At 35.0% G+C, this 18,267-nt stretch overlaps 1 protein-coding gene across 1 annotated transcript in view; it reads left to right on the forward strand.

Annotated features, from left to right (window-relative positions):
* ANO3 (anoctamin 3) overlaps positions 1 to 18,267 on the forward strand; it is a 355,086-nt gene that overhangs the window by 185,403 nt on the left and 151,416 nt on the right. The window contains exon 5 of the mRNA XM_069471200.1: positions 13,092 to 13,204. Coding sequence (XP_069327301.1) covers positions 13,092 to 13,204 — 113 coding nt within the window. The remainder of the gene's footprint in view (positions 1 to 13,091; positions 13,205 to 18,267) is intronic.

The raw sequence follows: 18,267 nt of genomic DNA on the forward strand, positions 1-18,267 counted from the left end.
TCTATCCTAACCCTTCATTAGTGGGTAATATAAATTTTATTTATTTTTTTTCACAACAATGATAAACTTACTGAATTTACTCTTTTGCCTTTTGATGTCATCACATAAAATTTGCTTTAGTAGAGCAAGATTTATATTTGGATATATAGCTCGCTGTCCTTGCCCCTGAACAATGCTTTTGAACTTGGGACTTTTCATTTCAGAAATTAAATAGAAACAAATTAAAGCCAGATTTAATTAAATAGTGATGCTAATCTGCCCAAACACTAATTTTGTAACCTCAGAGTAAATTTATTTATAACCTATAGAAATTAATACCTGGGTTTTCAATAGGGAATACATTGCCTATATCAGGGGTTCTCAACTCTGGCTACACATTCAGATAACCTAAGTAAAGGCCTTTTAAACTCCCAGGATCTCAGTTCCAGAGAATAAGTTTAGGGAGTCTGGGGAGTGAAATTGGTATTCATCCTTTTAAGAATTGTCCAGGTAAGTATTAAGTGAGGAGAAGATTAAGAATTTCCAGCCTAAAAACTATATCATGGTTTTTCTACATGGGCATTGTTAAATTTTCATAATTTTTAAAACCATGAGCTGTGTTATTTATAATAGCATTCTGAATGACTCCAAATTAGTCATGTTTCTCGTAATACTCTTTTTTATGTGTGTGGTGTAGAAACAGTGCTGGCTTATTAAGTTTCCTCATTAAAGAAAGACAGCCACCAGCAGGTCCAAATCGTTATACAACATCAAAAAGAACGTTTCATCAGAACAAATACACTCAGAGTACAAAGGTCTTTCCTATAGTCATTAATTCTGAAGGTGATTACTAAAGGTCGAATATCCCTATCCAAATATGTTTGGGACCAGATGTACTTCAGATTTCAGATTTTTTTTTTTTTTTTTTTTGTATTTTGAAATATTTTCACTTTATACTTACTGGTTGAGCAACCCAAATCTGAAACTCTGAAATCCGAACTGCTCTGATGAGCATTTTCTTTGAACATCATGTCAGTGCTCAAAAAGTTTAGATTTTGGAGCATTTTGGATTTTGGATTTGGGATGCTCCACCTGTCTTATCATTTATTTTTCTGATAAGAAAACCAAAACCAAAGGCTGAAGTTTCCCTTGCCCCAAATATCCATAGAGTTGGTAAAGTTTACACAGCATCCTTCACTAACTATTCTCCCAAATTAGTACAAGTTAATAGTTTAACAGTTACTCTAGTCATGCAGACCTTTCCATTTAAATCCATGTATCTTATTTTTGACAACCTGCCATCCCAAATATTAAAAGCAATTTCTCTAAATGCTTAGTATAATTGGATGCTTTAACTCCACAGTTCTTTCTTCATCATTTTGGTGTGTCTCAATCATTTGATCTGTTAATACTTGATTTATATTTATATTGCTCTAAGCATTGTACCTCACACTGAATAGCACCCCCTCAGCATCGGTCTATCATTCATTCAAGCTGGAGAGAAAACTCGGCTTCTGAAGAGGTTAAAACACATACAAATGATGAGGTGTTTGCCTTTATAATGCAGGTGGAGGATAAATACTCAGCAGACTGTAGTATCACTAAGCATCCACCTGGGTGTAATACCTGGCTGGGAAATACTCTTTTAGAGTCAGCTGCCTATCTATAATATAGATGTTTTTAATCACCTTTGAACAGAAGTCAAGCAACATAATGCCAGATATACCAAAGTAAAATTAAATAAAACATGAATAAACATTTTAGCAATACATTGTCTCTTTTAAACACAAAGAAGTTACATTCTTTAATATTGCTTTCAAAGTGTAGAATACCAGTTCCCAGAATTCCTTTGATTATTGCATGAGAAATCCCAAGTACCAATAGGTTTTGATACCTGATTAATGCATCTGATTAATGGGTTTTCTTGTTTATAGTCAACTACTTTGAGCTACCCCATGAGAATATTAATGCTGGGGCAGAGTTAACTGCATGTGGTCAGTGTTTCATTTAGGATTGATATTTCTCATTTTTCCAAATGAGAGCTAGGATTCAGAGCAGGAAGTTTCTACTAACATCACTTACATCTATTAACATCATGCTACTGGAAAAAATAACTATTGCATATTGGGAAAAATAGCTATTGCCTAATAGGATGTGTATGTATCCTCGATGAAGTGCTGTTTTCCCACCCAGACATTGGTCAAATCTTCATTCCTGTATCTGCTAGGTGTGTATTGTGGCACATTACTTAACCTCCTTGTGCCTCAATGATGTTATTTATAAATTGCGATCAATGATCCATTCTTTGCAGGATTTTTGAATTAAATGAAGGTGCGTAGCTCCATCACAGCTCGTAGCACATCATGGGGATTCAGCAAATATTTGCTCATTGCTTTATTCAGTCACTCACTAAGCTTATCTTTCACACCAAATTCTGCTGGGCCCAGAGATATCTACACTAAACAGCTGTTTCTATCATCATCAAAATATGATTCTCATGGCAAAATGGAAAAACAATATTTTACTCAACTCTTTCTTATTATACATCACTTTACCTGTCTTATCTCACTTAGTACTCATAACACTTTAGGTTAGGTACTATTATCAGCCCTTTTTTACAGATGAGGAAACTGATTTACCAAGAAATAAAATAACTTGCCAAATGTCACATAGCTAGCTATTGGAAACTGAAATTTCAACGCAGGAGGTCTTAATCCCTAGCTTTCTTCCTTAATTACCACAGTAGGCACAGAGGCCTTTGGGGTGAAAAGTGGGTAGAGATTTCCATCTAACACTAGTTCTGCAAGATGTTAGTAAGTTTCAGGCAGGGAGCAAAAGATGGCAGGGGTGGGAGGGGTGGGGGGGTAAAGTTGCATGGTAAAATATATTTGGAAAATGATTGGTTAAAAAAGCCAATCAAGTTGGGAAGTTTTGAATATTTTGTTGTTTGATTTTTTTTCATTTATTCTAATTGACATCTTATCACCTATAATTCTACTTTTCATAGAGCAGCTCACAAAGCCAGGACACCACTCTGCCCCATCCCCACACCCACATATATATGCACATACACTCATACACACACTCACAAAATCATTCTAGAAAGTGCTGATTCAGGTAACACTGAATTTTAAATTCTAGTGTGGCAATAATCTTCTCTATTAATCCAAGAAGCCCCACTACCATTGCCCACACTTTTTTCTACTCAATATGTTGGAAAATGACAAGGAAACAGAAATCCACATTAACAAGCAACTGATGCTTGATTTTATCCATGCCCATTACTTCTGTAAAATCACAGAAATGAAATAGCTAGGAGTGGTGGACACAGTGGCTCTTAACTGTAGTCCCAGCTCCTCAGGAGGCTGAGGCGGGAGGATCACTTGGACCTAGGAGTTCGAGGCTGCAGTGAACTATGATCACACCTGGGAAGCAGAGCGAGACCCTGTCTTTAAAAAAAAAAAAAAGAAAAAGAATGAAATTAAATTTACAGGGCTAATTAAGACCAACATAATTTGAGTCCAGCCAACCAAAACATACATCTCTACTTAATCTTGTTATGAAATCAACATTTTGCTAATGTTATAAAACGACTCCCTCAGGATATGGTTCATATTAGAGTTTTAAAGCATTTGTTTATGTTCTACAAGCTTAATAGTTTAACTTGGTGGAGTGTGCACTGTCTGGGGAATGGACACGCCTGGAGCTTTGACTTGGGACAGGCAGTACATGGGCAACATATGTAACCTGAGATTCTGTATCCCCCGTAATAAGATGAAATAAAAAAACAAACAAACAAACAAAAAAACAAAACAGTTATGGTCAAATGAGTATGTGGTGATTTTGCTTTCATTTTATAACAATAGATATTCTCCACTAATTTTCATTATTTTTCCCAATAGCATTTCATATTAAGATGGTGTAAGAAAGAACTTTCTGTTACTAATGTTCCCATCCTACTTAAGGATTACAGAAATAAGGGAATTACACTGAAAGACCACAATATTTTTTAGTTATTAGAACCTCACAGTGCCTGTAAATCTTTTCAATTATTTATTGAACACATTCAATAAATCCTCTTTGCTCAATGTTCAGAATGTATTCAGAATTTGACCGCTGCTCACCACATTCCCTGCTGCACCTTGGTTCACTCTGCCACCTACCACCAGACTGGTATCATAACCTCCTATCTGCTCTCCCTGCTCAAATTCTTGCCTCTTTATAATCTGTTTTCCACACAGCAGTTAGAAGACCCCAACAGCAATCACAGCAACAATAAAAATAAATAAATGAGACTTGACTAAATTAAAAAGCTTCTGCATGGCTAAGGAAATAATCAGCAGAGCAAAAAGACAACGTACAGAATGGGAGAAAATATTAGCAAGCTATACATCCGATAAAGGGCTAATAACCAGAATCTACAAAGAACTCAAGCAAATCAGCAAGAAAGGAAAAAACCAAATGAGCTCATTAAAAAGTGGGCCAAAGACATGAACAGAAGCTTTTCAAAAGAAGGTAGACAAATGGCCATTAAACATACGAAAAAATGCTCAACATCACTAATCATCAGGGAAATTCAAATTAGAACCACAGTGAGATATCACCTTACCCCGGTTAGAGCGGCTTTTATTAGAAAGTCCAAAAACAATAGATTCTGGCTTGGTTACAGAGAGAAAGCAACGCTTATACACTACACTGTTGGTGGGACTGCAAATTAGTACAACCTCTATGGAAGATAGTATGGAGATTCCTCAAAGAACTAAAAGTAGATCTACCATTCGATCCAGGAATTCCACTACTGGGTATTTAACCAAAAGAAAAGAAGTCATTTTATCAAAATGACAAACTGCACTTGAATGTTTGTTGCAGCACAATTCACAATTGCAAAGGTGGAATCAACCCAAGTGCTCATCAATTTATGAGTGGATTAACAAAATTTGGTATATGTATACTAATACTCAGCCGTGAAGAGGGGTGAATTAAGGCCTTTTGCAACAATTTGGATGGAACTGGAGAATTATCTAAAGAATGGAAAAACAAACACCACATGTACTTGCTATTAAATTGGAACTAACCTATGAGCATGCATTTGGATAGAGGATAGTAAAACTCAGTGGAAATCAAGCAGCGGGGAGGGGAGAGGGGGGATGGGTGAAAACCTACCTATTGAGTACAATGAACACTCTCTGGGTGATGGGCACACTTATAACACTGACTCAAGCATAAAAAAGTGATTCATGTAACCAAAAACATTTATACCCCCGTAATATTTTGAAATAATAAACAAAAGGAAAATTAAATCTCATTATGTCTCTGCTTGAATCCCTCCGAAGTTTCCCATTGCATTTAAAATCTAAACTTACTATGGTATTTGGAGACCTTACAGAATCTGGATCTGGTCTCTCCAGGCTATTTCCTAATGCTTCTTTTCACTCATAATGCTGCAGACAGCTCAACCTTACATTCTCTTGTTCATAATAAGCATGTTCTTTTCCCAGGGCCCTACACCGAAATAAATCAGATTCACATCAGTTGCACTTTCTGTCCCTGAATCTTGATTTCTTTTTCTCCATAATACTTATTATTGCCTGAAATTATTTATTTATTTCTCTACCTCCTCTTTATGTTTTCAGAGGAAGGGACTTTGTCAATCTTGTTGATACCTGTAGCCCCAGAAAGAATAGTACCATGTACATCGTAGTCACTCAAACAATAATTTTAGGATTAGTGACAGGACAGATGAATGGATGAAAGACAGAGGATATTGACACATACACACATACATCTTTGAGGAGTCACCTGTAGAATCCACCTGCTACTTTGCTTTCTATGTCATTTATCACAGTGAATTTTCTCACCTGTTAGGAATCAGTGCTTTGTTAATTTTCTCACTGAGGACTTGTGTGAATATGATCCTCTTTTTCATTTAAATTGTGTTGACATAACTTTATGTAGAGCATTTAAAAACCTAGAAGTCATCACTCTTCTTAAGTAGTAGAATTACCTTTCTAACATTACTCTTACATGAACAATATGACAAATAAGCCATAAATATATAAATATATATATAAATTAATGAGCCAATAGTTATTTAGATGCTTCTTCCATTCTATTACTATCTTTAGAAATGGCAAGTTCACTAGATGATGATAATTGCTATTTAGATCCATCTTATTGATATTGCTTAGTATTAATACATACTACATACTGAATGGTAGGTAGATGGATAAATGGTGGTTGGATGAATGTATGGAAAGATGGATGGTAGATGGAATAAACACTGGCACAGTGCAAAGCCGTTTATCTGCAGGATTTGTTTCGCTGTGGGTTGGTTTATTCACTGAGCACAGCTCCATCAGTACCCTTCGTGTGACTGGCTAGTGGTGGGGCTTTAAAGCAATGATAGTAGGATTATGGAGAGTAGGCAGCAAAGAAATCACAAAGAGTTAATAAGTTTGGATCCTCATTATCACAATGTTCTAACCATTGAGCAAACCATATATAGACCATATATGAATTTACTCTTCACGGGAACATTTATAGGATGATAATTTTAAAACTCATGGAATTTGTTACCAGTCAAAAAGTCAAGTTGCAGGTACCAACCCTGTCGCTTACTACCTGGGTACACACCATCTATACCTCACTTTTCTGATTTGTGAAATGGAGAGATAAATATTAATATTTCATTTCTTCTTATATTGTAAACAGAGATTGAGCAGAATCATGGAGCTTTTGTGAGACTCAAGTGAGAAAGTATTTATCATAGATAACATATACATTATAAAATATGAAAATAACCTTAGGCCATTACTATTTTAATCTGAAGCCTCAGCTATTCTGGTAATCCTTGAGCAATCTGTTATTAGTAATGTATGGAATGGTAGCACAGTTGCACATAAGTGGAGGCCAACTAATAATTGACTCACACATTTAAAATTCTCCAAGAGTTACTTCATCCATTTCCAGATACTCCTGCAGTTACAATACAATGTAACAAAGTAATAAAATAAAATGACATTATAATAAAAAAGAATGATTGAACTGGAATAATTTGGCTATTAAAATTGCACTCCCAGAGATAGCTATAAGGTTTATGTTGTAATCATAGTAGTCTGCTATATTAGTCAGTCCCTTTGAGTTTTGAACTGATGCTGGTTTGCAAACAAAATTTGAAAGACTTAATGCATTCTCACTGGAGTCAATCTAAGTTTTCATCATAAATCATACAATCGATGATTAGAATAAGGATTTGTAGATTAAATTCTGAATTTCTTGTTAGTTTACACAAGGTAATTACATTGTTTCCTATCTACTTAGGCTTTAAAATGGAAAATAGGATTTTCTTGCTAGCCCCAAGTTACATATTTTTTGTAGGTTTCTAAATACTAAAATTGTGAATTGAAAGCAAACAAAAGGAAGAGAACATATATTTATTCAGTACTTTATGTGTTCAAGTCACTTTACATAGATTACTCCACTTAATCCTTGAAACTGCTCTATGAGAAGGCTTTATTATCCTAAATTGTGTGCAGTGGCTCATGCCTGTAATCCAAGCACTTTGGGAGAATGAGGTGGAAGAATCGCTTCAGGCCAGGAGTTCTAGACTAGTCTGGGCAACAATAGCAAGACCCCATCTCTACAAACAATAAAAAAATAAATAAATTAGCTGGATGTGGTGGTGCGCACCTGTAGTTGTAGATACTGAGGACGCTGAGAAAGGAGGATTGCTTGAATTTAAGAGCCCAAGGCTGCAGTGAGCTATGATCGTGCCACTGCACTCCAACCTGGGTGACAGAGTGAGACCTCATCTCTAAAAAAAAGGAGAAAAAAAATATAACTGACCCACTGCCATCAGCTGATAATTGACAAAATGATAAAACCAGGATTTTAATTTGGGTTTGTTGAAACCGACATTGGTTCTTTTTCCACTATATCAGCCTTCCTGCTTTAACATATAAAATGATTTTCTTAAGCTTTGAGAACCCCATTTTTTATGGATGTGTGTCTTTCTATCATTCTTCTACTGGAGAGCAGCAAGAGTTCTATTTGGCATAATCAAAATTATAAAATTTCTCTGTTATCGCCTATTGCATAAAGATGTGTTTTTGTTTTTTGAAAGTCTGTTTTTCTTAGTTTTTCACCTTCCTAAGATTTGAAGAGAGTATCAGTTATAAGAAGCATCATAAAATTAATAAAATCTTTTAGGAAAAATAGTTGTTGCCATGTTAATTAAATACATGGACTGTTTACCTCATCCTGATTTCAGAAATGCTAAAATGTGGGAGGAAAGGCATCTTAAAAAAGAGGAAATATGATACATAATTGGTATTGTAATTTAGTGTTATTGCTTAAACAGTTCTTTTTATTTGAAATTTAATTGATGCTCTGGGCATATGTGAAAGAAATGTCTCATCACCACATGGGGTGGATTTCAGACAAACAAGGATCTATTTCCTCAATAAGAACCAAAATACATTCATAGGTTTCATTTGTATTTCAGAGGATCCCACTGGTTGAAGAAGAATTAGCTTCGTTAATCAAAATGCAATATGATTCTCTCTGTTTTTGGATCTCAGATGTTGATTGGCACTAAATACCAACTCTAAAAAGTTTTAAAAATTCTACTATTTATGATACAAACAACCTTCAGGCAAGAAAAACAGAAAAAAAAGTTGTGGGGTGGAGGAACTACTAATCCACAGTCAAAGTGGATAAAATATTTTACGTTTTTTCATATTGTCTTCTTTTTATACTCTTTGTCCTTACATTTACACAGTTTTATAAAGTTGCATTCAGAAGGAAAAGTATATTTAAAAGAAAATATGTGAAAATTGCATTAAAACATTTTACTTAATATTATATTTTAAGAATTTCTATGTTAGTGTGCAAAACAAGCAGTTTAATGGATGCAAAATATTCCCATATATAAGTATAACATTCATTCATCAATTTATTCAACAATTATTAGAAGCTTACAATGTACTAAACAATGAACTAAATACTGGAATGTAGCAATGAACAGAACAGTCACTACACTAGTAGCATTATAATAGGAGGAGATAGATATAACCATCTATCATCTCTCTTTCTATATCATGATAGATACAAGCACAGATAAATCCATATAAAATCATATATGTGGTTAGTTATTTGTGTGTATATATGCATATATACAAACATCTATATATACATGTATAGGCATATACAGCATATATGTATTATATGTCTATGCAATAATTGAATGGCAGATGCTGACATATATCTACATATGTAGCATATATATTATATATGTGTGTACCATTTGAAATCAAGTGCTGATAAAATTAATAAAAAATAATAAATCCTTGTGACGAGAGGGAGAACTATGGGAGATTCTATTTAGAAGCGGTGGTCAAGGAGGGATTCTCTGATGAGGTGACAAATTAGCAGAACCCAGGCTGAAACAGGAATTGAGCATTCTTGGCAGAGAGAGGAGCAAGTGCGAAAGTCCTGTGGTGAAGCATACTTACCCCAAGGAACGCAGTGCAGCTGGATTGTAGGTCATGAAAGTATAGTCGTAGGAGATCGATGGCAAGTGTCAGTAAGGAGTCAGAAGATGCATGCCCAGTGGGCCACGGTAGGGACTGTGGCTTTACCTGGAGCTACAAAATTATTGGAGGGTTTGAATAGAGGTTTAACATGATTTAAATTAGGTTTTTAAAAGGACCACTCTGGCTGCCATGTGGTAGGGGCAAAAGATGAAAACAGCAGGATCAGTTAGGAAACCCTAACAAACTTTGACTGAAGAGATGGTGGTGGCTTGGATTAATAAACTATAATCAGATTTTGATAAATCATCACCTTCTATGTGTAATTTTTTTTTTTTTTTTGAGACAGAGTCTCACTCTGTTGCCCTGGCTAGAGTGCAGTGGCATCATCATTGCTCACACAACCTCAAACTCCTGCACTCAAACAGTTCTCCTGCCTCAGCCTCCCAAGTACCTGAGACTACAGGCATGCATCATGCTTGGCTACTTTTCCTATTTTCAGTAGAGACGGGGTCTCGCTCTTGCTCCGGCTGGTCTAGAACTCCTGAGCTAAAGCAATCCTCCCGCCTAAGCCTCCCAGAGTGCTAGGATTACAGGCGTGAGCTACCACGCCCGGCCTTCTATATATAATTTGAAGATGGGTCAGACAGGATTTGCTGGGCATTTCAATCCATTCAGTTATTCAACAAATATTCATTTTTTAAATTTAAATTTTTTTTTAATTATTATGAGTACTTAATAGTTGTATATATTTAGGGAGTACATGAAGAAAAACAATTTTAAAAATTATACATAAAATATTAAGTATGTCTTGTAAAAAATACAGTAGGAAGTATGCAGGTGTCAAAGGCAGGGAGGAGGATCTTATTTTAGTAAAGAGAATAGGAGTAACATTTGAGCAAAGATCTGAGAAGGTGAGGCAGTTAGTCATATGAATAAACTGGTGGAAGAATAGTCAACATAGAGAAAATAAAAAGTGCAAACTATGGACTTGCCTTGACCTTTCATATAAGTGAGAAGAAAACTGAAATTTTGGTGTTAATTTGTTGGAGCAGCTACCAAACAACTTGCCAGTTTGTAAGGCACAGTGTGATTTCTGTTTCCATTTTCCCCTCCTCTCCCTCTCTCCCCCTTTCCCCTAGTCAATCTCTCTCTCTCTCTCTCTCATCTCTCTATCTCTTTCTTTCTCTCTCTCCACACGCCCTCCCCCCGCCCCCCCATCTTTTTCCTTCTTTGGTTATTAGAAAGTAAGCAAGAAATTCTTGTTTGGTTAAACAGGTAATTGGCATATACTATTGGGGAAGCATGCCAATGGGTCACAAGAAGTCACTTCTAATTCTAAATTCACCACTTCTTAGCCACGTAATTTCCTTGCCCAGTCTCTCTAAGGGTCCTGTAAACCCTAAAAATTATTTAATTACTAATTTAATGTTTATAAAAGATGAAATGACAATTTACACTAATGTATTTCATTTCTCATGAAACACAGTAAAGTAAATCTGTGGAAGTTTTTCACCAACTTAAAGTCACTGAAGAAGGCAGGAAAGATAGTCTTGCATTGCCTATACCACCCCTACCTCCCCCATCCCCTAGCAGGGCCACACTGAGAGACAATCTGTGAGATCAGCGGAGGGAGAGCAAAGTGATTGTCAGACTTTGCGTTGGAACTCAGTGCTGCCCTGTCACAGTGGAACACAACAGAGAGCAAAATTCTGCCAGTGCTCCTGGAGGGCGCATTTAGACCAGCTCCAGCTAGAGGGGAATCTTCTACCCCAGCAGGAGGAGTCTGAGTTGAGCTAGCTCCACAACTAGCTAACAAAAGTGGCCTGGAGCCTGGAAAAAAATTGAAAAGCAGTCAGGCCATGAAGACTGCGGTCCTGGGACAAGTCCTTATGCTGAGCTGGGCTTAGAGCCAGGGTACCTGTGGTGCATATGACCCAGTGAGACACCCGCTGAGGCAGCCAAGGGACTGCCTGCATCACTCTTCCCCCAACTCCAGGCTTTGCAGCTCAGGGAGAATCCTTCCACTGTCCAGGGAAAGGAAAAGGTACCAGGCAGGGTTGTATTTACTACTGTATCTTCAACTCTTAGAAGAGTGTCTTGCATATTATAGATATTTTATAAATAATTGTTGAATGAATGAAATGTAATTTATTTAAATCTAAAGGAAACATTATACTATATTCACAATCAGCTTAGAGTCTGATCAGGATGTGTTTCAGGTTCAGATGTACCTCATACTAGTGTAGTGACTTTGGCATGTTTCTTAATTTCCATGCATCTTCGTTTGCTTATTATTAAACGTAGGTGAAAATCATACTCACTTTGCTGAATTGCTATCAGGATGAAAGGATATAATACATGCAAAGTTTCTGGCTTATGGTATTTACTCAGCAAATATTAGCCATCAGTCAGTGTTAGCTATAATTAATATGTCTAGCTGTAATTAATATGTATAAACATTAAATACTTATAACATTTTAACATAACTGGCCATTAATTGCATCCCAAGACATAATATGACTTGTACAATATTAGTTAATATCATTGCTAAGAATCTGATACTATTAACTGAAAAGGTATAACATATCATGTTATAGCAGATTTTAAGAATTACTAATAAAATAAATTAATGTATATATTATGAACAAATTTTTTTTTCTGTGCAATAAGTCAATTACTTGAACTCTTAAAAACACTATAAATAGTGTCTATGTCAAAATTCATGTTTGATAGGTATGAACAGATTCAATAAAATAACTTTGTTTAAGACAGTTTGATTTTTTTGAAAGGATAAATAAACAGCAATCTGTTTTTGAATTTGAAGAGGTATTTATATGTTGTGGAATATAAACTTTGTTAAGTGTGTCCAAAGTTCTTGGTCATACTTACGGCCACCATAAAGATTTCCTATTTTGTACTATTTTACATCAATTATATCTTATTTATTATTCATATATATCTTTATGTGTTTAGTATCTCATTTTTCACTATTCTTATAACAGCCATCATCTTTTAATGTTCTCTTCTTTTTTAGCAGTTGTTTCAATGCTCTATTTTTTTAAATCTTTATTGTAATGTTTATTAGCATATTTTCTATGGTTTCTCAGATTTCTTGCAACCTTCAGCCAAATTCACATTTATAAAACTTTCCAGATTTTAAGAAAACAAAATCAATGCCATTTTTAATTAAATAAACAAATGCTTAGGAATCTATTTAATTCTTACAAATATCTTTAAGTTCAAAACAAATGATGTATCTAAGAAATTTGTATAGTTCTAATTTTATTTTTAAAAAAGCTGAAGTACATTAAAGAGCACAGATGCATTTGATTCTAATGAAAGTCACTGTTGGTGTCAGCATTAATACAATGACAGGCAAGCGTTAATGTGATTACTTTTATGTGCTTATTCATCAAATGGATGGATTATGAAAATTATGCCACACAATTATGTATACTTCCCAATATATATATTGGCTAAACCTTGAGAAACTGTGAAAAAGGAGAGATTAGTACATTTAAAGAGAAAAAGTGGAAGAAAAAGGATAAAAATTGATGTAACTTTCTCTTTGTTTTCTAGCCCTAGGAAAAGATAAGGATTACACGGATGAATCAGAACATGCTACTTATGACCGATCTCGTCTCATTAATGACTTTGTTATCAAAGATAAATCTGAATTCAAGACAAAAAAGGTAACGTAAATTCAGCTATCAATGAGTATTTTTGGACCATAACTTTTAAAGCCTTTCGATATTAGTCGACATGATTGGTTTTATGTTGGCGAATATAAGAGAACATATAGGTTAATATGTATCTGTAAGGATTCAAAAGTGAAATATTATGTGTAGATATCATATTCATTGATATTCATCATATCTATTTCATCAAACAGGAATTTCAAGTCATTGACTCCGAAATGTAAATTTATTCAATATTAGTCTCTTTCAGGATTTACTCCTTCATTTTTCATGTGTTTTGAAAGTCAGCATGATTTAATGAGAACATAGATTTTAGTATCAAATGGACAAAAATTTGAATTCCAGTTCTGCTGCTTACTAGTTCTAAAAACTTGACCAGGTTAACTAAACTCATTGAACATTGTTTTCTTCGTCTCTAAAATCTGAATCATGCTATCTGCTTGACAAAATGATTTGAAGACAAAATGAAATAACCATGTTGAATGGTGTCTGGTGCAGAGTAAAAGCAGAGTATATGGTGGGTTTTTATAATAACTTGGAGACTGAGAATACCTCATTGGAAATGTAGTCCACCAACAAACAAAAACTAAACTAAAGTTCAGTTTAAAAAACTCTTAGCTTGAACAATCCCACCCTCCCTCAAAAAAAAATGCTTTTGTGGACTCTTCAAAGCATTTGAGTGTGGTCCTCCAATACCAAATACTAAATTGATGCTGCTTCTTTTTATCATTACAAATGTAACTGATCCATAGTTCTCTTTTGATGCTTTCTAAAACAAATCCTGGCTCAGGCTAAGTTTGCTTCCCCACCTGCTATCCCCATTTTTCCTGTTGATTAAAGTGGAAATGCCTTGGTAAAAGGAAATTTGGATATTAAGTGCAGTTCAACACAAGGGATGACTTGGGTTTCACTTTTTACTCACTGCTAAAACTCACATCCTTGAGTATCACTTATGCTGTTATGTTTGATTTTGTTTACCTTGGAATAATTTTGCAAGTCTCTATTAGTCACCCACCAACGTGTGAGTGAAGAAATATGGCAGAGTTTAAATATTACTATCATAAGTGAGACCAAATTAATAAATAGGTGCAAGGATAATTGTGCCAAATTTCCTTATTTCAATTTGTTTTGGTTTAAATGGGGTTACTGTTCTGTCCAGTAATTCTGAGGTTTTTTTTGCAAATCAGGATTTTATCTCTTTGTGTTTACTGCATCTGCTTCCCTGTGTCTGTCTGACTGGCACAACAGATGTTTAGTCTCTACTATCTGTAAAGCATTGTTCCAAATAAACTGAGAGAAAGAGCAGTTATAAGAGAAATTGAGGTGTTGTTCCTTAAGGTGCTTTTGCACTAATTGGAAAACAAACACAATATACTCACATAATCAGTAAATGAACTAAGGTTAATTAAAATCTGTATTTATTTCTCTAAAATTTACCACCTTCTACCAATGATATCTACCATTTTATTTCTGCTTAACAGTAGCCATTTCCCAAGTCCCACTTGAGTAGATTTAAACTTTAGAATATTGAATTAAAACAAAAAAGACAGACCTGTATGTATGTTTTGGATTTGACATTAAAATAAAAGAATGTCATGTTATGGTGCTAAGAGATCACAGTAGTTCAGTCCAAGAAATCCTATTATAATGTCCTACTGAATCTGCCTGATTATGTCCCTTTCTACTGTTACGCATCTATTTAAACTGTAGAAGAATGTCATGAGTCACCTGGGTTACTTACTCTTCCAGCTTCTACCAAAATATTTCTACTTTTATTAATTTCATAGGTTAGAGCGAAGCACAAATTCCATTTGAACAAGGGGTTTCATTGCAAAAATCAAAATATTTAAAAGTTATTTAACTAGGCTACTTGCAAATCTTATCTACAAGTGAAGAGCAAAATAAACTGCTTAGAAAATATTTTTTGTATACATTTGCCACGGGGGAAAAAAAATGACTTAAACTTCTATTGTTTGGACTAGTATCTAGATACCCTGTACTTTATATATTTGTTGACCTTGCTCTCTTATTACACCCCACCATTAAATTACATATGTATATATGTGTATATGTGTATGTATATATTAGACCATATATATTAAGTTGGATCTTATGAAATTGACAATGTTCATTCATTTTTAACGTACAAAATATCAACTTTCATGTGGTTGAAATGAGCATGTTTAGATAGGTAGGTAGGTAGACAATTGTGCGGCTGAAGGTCTGTGCCTCAGAGCATCATTCACTTGTGTTGATTATACTGGTTGCAATCTGCACTATGCATATTATGCAATGTAACTAATATTTTATTTCTTCACAATAGTTACTGAATTGCAAAGATTATTTAGATTATTTAAAATATACATGGGCTCTGTAGAGTTAAATAAATAATATGAGTATGTTGTGACAAATTCAGGGACAGTTTTGCAAATCTTCCCAGAAACTGAGGAAGAATTAACTTTATGTTAACAATCATTCGCATCAGCCAACCTGCTATCCTTTAACTTGTATGGCTGTCTACATTATCTTTTGCTGAGAAGTAAATCATCCCAAACCACTCTTTAGCTCATGATTCTGTGCACAGGTTGGGCTCAGCTAGGTAGTTCTTGGACCGTTTTATAGATGACAAAACAAGTTCATAAAGAGTCATCAGGAAGGGAGCCCAAATTTGAAGACAGAAAATATCTCCAAATGTAAACTATAATACATAGTGATTAATGACAACTATTAGATTACGGAAAATAAACAGAACTTTCTAACAAAGTTTGCCATTAGATATAATCTAGGAAAATAACAAATAATCCTAAATCACACCTCCAAGGTGATGTCTTATATTGAATTTATGAGGAAGCTCTATTGGGCTTGTAAATTGTAAAAACAACAAAGAAATCCAGAAAAACATCTGACTAGTTTCTTTACTAGTTTGTTGGAAAATTTGATTTGTCAACCATCATGGAAATACTTTCTGAGTGACGTTGAGAGTCAGGGTGGTTAATTTTAATTTTTGTCATGTATGCACTGCTTATAATAATTTTGTAAAATAAATATATTTATGAGTAACTATATTTTAGAATTAATCTTCATGACATTGTATCTTTTAAATATTTTTCTTCAAATAATAAATTTTTAGCATGTTATTTATCCTAAATTCTTTAGTATTTTATGGATCAAACATATTTGCAATATTGATATCTAATAGTGTTATCTGACCAACAAGATTCATTGTCTGCTGCTCAAGATGAAGCCAATACACTTAGACAGCAGGGATTGTAGTGGAGAAAGAATTTAATATCTCAGGGTGCCAAGCAAGGAGATTGGAAAAATTTCTCAACTCCATCTCCCTGAAAATTTTTAGGTCAGCATTTTTAAAGATAGCCCTTGTGGACAGAGGGCCTGGGACCTGGGTCTCCTGATTGGCTGAGGATGAACTTACAGCGTTGGGAAACAGACATTTCTATGGTATGGGCCACTGGTCTCGTTGGGTCAGTTGATCCACTGGAATTCATGGTCTGGAAGATATCTCAAAGGCTAGCCTTAGGTTTCAGAAGGGTGATGTTATCTATGGGAGCAATGAAGAAAGCTAAGAATCTTTATGACCATTAGTTATACGATTCCTGATTAGCAATTATAAGAAAGCAAGCTAGGGAACAATGGCTGCTTATATATATATTTTAAATATGCTTATATCTTTGCAGAGTTCAAGTCCCTACCACAGTTCCCACCTTATGGCCTTTTATTAGTTTTATTAGTTGTATATAGGGCAGTTTTAGTATGATGAAATGACAGTGTATTTTTTATTTCTTGCAAAGCTTAGCTCTCTAGGACAGAGAAAGATGGCGAACACTGGCCAGCTTTTGCTATCCAAGTACTGACTGTGACGCAGTTCAGGAGTGCAGGCACACATATCAGTGGAGAAAGCCAAGAAGCTCTAAGAATTAGAGACAACACTAAATATGGTCTAAGTCTGCATTTAGCTTGCCTCAAGCTTTAAAATAGAAGTCATATTTAAATATCTCAGAGGCATCGTGACAGGTAGAAAATTAGCTACACTCTTTTCTTCCCTATATTCACTGTATTTTCAGTAAGACTGCAGCTCATCCCTTGGAGAGATAGAGTCTACTGAACTAGCCTTGGGCCTTGCTTTGGCAGATAGACTACTGCAGCAGTGACATTGTGTCAGTGCCGACCCTTCGACTCAAAAGATCTGCTTTCCCATTTTTTCTCTTGAAATTCTGCCTCTAGCATGTGGACAAGGGACAGCTAGCCTGGAGAAGGATAAGAGAACATGTGAACCAGAGCCTAACGAGTACAGTTATCCCAGTTGAGTCAGAGATATGAGAGAACCCAGCAGCAACGGTCAGGAAAGCAGAACCATGAGAAATCCCAACTGAGACCAGACAAACTACATAGCTGAGCCCAACCTGTGCACAGAATCATGAGCTAAAGAGTGGTTTGGGATGATTTATTTCTCAGCAAAAGATAATGTAGACAGCCATACATGTTAAAGGATAGCAGGTTGGCTGATGCGAATGATTGTTAACATAAAGTTAATTCTTCCTCAGTTTCTGGGAAGATTTGCAAAATTGTCCCTGAATTTGTCACAACATACTCATGTTATTTATTTAACTTTACAGAGCCCGAGTATATTTTAAATAATCTAAATCATATCATATCTAAACAATCTATCCAAAATTTTCTAAAATTGTTTCTTCCTTTTTTTTTTTTTTTGATTAATTGGAGGAAAAGACATACAAATGTATTTCACCATGTATACACTGGAGCCTCCAGAATGAAGACTGGACTGCCCAATGAAGTATAGAAGTTTTTAAAGAATAGGGGCTTAGATTGTGGCAAAACAGGTTTTGGGTGGCCAAGCAGATTATGGGAGGGAGAAAGGAAGTTTGACTAACAAAGGTGGTTTTAGCCTCTCAGATAGCAAGCAGCCCTCAGAGAAAATAGGTAGTAAATGTTTCTTTTCAGACCCTTAAAGGTATCAGACTCTCAGTTAATCTTTCTTAGATTGTCAAGGAAAGACCTGGCTGCATTAATGGAGATTT

Source organism: Eulemur rufifrons, chromosome 6 (assembly GCF_041146395.1).
Source record: "Eulemur rufifrons isolate Redbay chromosome 6, OSU_ERuf_1, whole genome shotgun sequence".
NCBI lineage: Eukaryota > Metazoa > Chordata > Mammalia > Primates > Lemuridae > Eulemur > Eulemur rufifrons.